Source organism: Capsicum annuum, unplaced genomic scaffold (assembly GCF_002878395.1).
Source record: "Capsicum annuum cultivar UCD-10X-F1 unplaced genomic scaffold, UCD10Xv1.1 ctg52773, whole genome shotgun sequence".
NCBI lineage: Eukaryota > Viridiplantae > Streptophyta > Magnoliopsida > Solanales > Solanaceae > Capsicum > Capsicum annuum.
This window is the reverse complement of record NW_025860832.1, coordinates 1-1,821: the sequence shown is the minus strand read 5'-3', so window position 1 is coordinate 1,821 and position 1,821 is coordinate 1. Positions and strand designations below refer to the sequence as shown.

Genomic DNA, 1,821 nt, shown 5'->3' with positions numbered 1-1,821 from the left:
ATTTGTCTGTAAAAATAACATTTATCTTACATTTACATTAGTTGCCTCTAAAATAAGAGTAAAACTTGTCATGGAGAATATGTGCACTGAAAATTTTGATGTACGTTTGTTCTTTTAGCAGGTATCATCTGCTGTGCTTCGCGAGGACATTGTCAATCTTCTTGATTTCATAGAGAGGTTAAAGAATGAAGAAGATCAAATTGTTCTTGATACGGATCAAATTGAAAAGCGGAAATTGGAGCTGACATTTTTGTCGGATGGTTCTAATGCCGACTTGTCTTCCATATCATATGAGGTTCATGATCTGGTTCAGTCGCTTTTTCATCAGAGTGGAGATGACATGCTCGTTAAATTAAAGGATCATGTCGTTCCTCGCCTCCTTGAAAATATCAAAACCTCTATCATCTCAGATCATCATTCTGAATCAAGCGCCACCATGACTGAGGATCAGTTGGTTGAACTTTTGGACTCTCTCCTTGTGAATCTCCATTATCTATCCAAGGTTCGTGCTGAGTTTCTTTGGCCATCAATGACTTAATATGAGCTTCTTCAGAATGTATTTGGCAATTTAAGAGATTTCCATGGGCTGAAAGTAAATGGTTGCATTGAGCATAAGGCAATTGAATATGTCTTACTGCAGTTTCAACTTATGGCTGAGAGAGTAAGACACTTCTATTTTGCCCTTTTGTCTTATGAACTTGATAACACAGATGAAAAAGATGAAGATGAAACAGATAAAAAAGATGAAGATGAAAAAGACGAAGATGAAGATGGAACAGATGAAGAAGATGAAGATGGAACAGATGTAAAAGATGAATATGAACTTGATCTACTTTTGAAGATGTTAAAGTCTCTCAAGTCAATTCCATGCTAGTTTATCTACTTTTGAAGATAATTCCAGTTTCACTGGAGGTTATGCAAATATGTTCTACAATGTTGGAAGCTTCAAAGTCGGCAGAACTTGAATGCTTCAAAAAGAAGCTCCTAGAAGCATCTCCAGACATTCTTAGAGAACATCTGATTCACCTACAACAGCACATGGTTAATCTATACCTCGTAGCACTTCAGCATCCAAGTCGTTTCCATAGTCGGCATGGCGGGGCTTGGAAAAACTACTTTGGCTTACAAAATGTATAATGAAAAGTCTATTGTTGGTCAGTTCGATGTTCGTGCTAGGTGCACAGTCGACCAGGAACGTAATGAGAAAAAGTTGTTGCAGAAAATTTTCAATCAAGTTATTGGTTTGAAAGAAAGATTCAATGAGGATGACATAGACGATGACATTGCTGATAAGTTACGAAAAGAACTGTTTGGAAAGAGGTACCTTGTTGTCTTGGATTATGTGTGGTATACTGCAACATGGGATGAGCTAACAAGACCATTATACGCCATTCCATCTGAATTTCAGAACGGTAGTAGAGTTATTTTAACAAGTCAAAAAAAGGAAGTGGCTTTGCATGGAAAATGTCATAGTGATCCTCTTGATCTTCAATTGCTAAGACCAGAAGAAAGTTGGGAGTTATTCGAGAAAAGGGTGCTCGGAGAAGAACGTTTCCCTAATGAACTAAAAGATGTTGGAGAGAAAATAGCCAAAAAGTGTGATGGGTGTTAGCCCATATGTTATTGGGCCTTTAGTTTATGGACCTTTAGGTTATTGGCTATGTATATATATAGCCTACTTTTGTTTTAGTTAGTTTTTATGCTTTTCAGATTATATTGTAAACCTTAGCCTTTCTTTCTTTCAATAAAGTTCTATTAACATGGTATCAAAGCAAGTTTGATCCATGTCCTTTGATTTGTTGGTTGAAGATTTTGTAGCAG

General features: G+C 36.6%; 1 protein-coding gene across 1 annotated transcript; it reads left to right on the top strand.

Moving 5' to 3' along the window:
• Nucleotides 1-121: 121 nt before the first annotated feature.
• On the top strand, nucleotides 122-1,612 carry LOC124892978 (toMV resistance protein Tm-2(2)-like; the record flags this gene model as incomplete). The annotated part of the gene is made up of 5 exons (XM_047404144.1): nucleotides 122-502; nucleotides 574-592; nucleotides 735-805; nucleotides 892-1,041; nucleotides 1,160-1,612. Coding segments are annotated over 5 exons (1,074 nt in total), but the record flags the coding sequence as incomplete, so codon positions are not given.
• Between the last annotated feature and the right edge of the window lie 209 nt (nucleotides 1,613-1,821).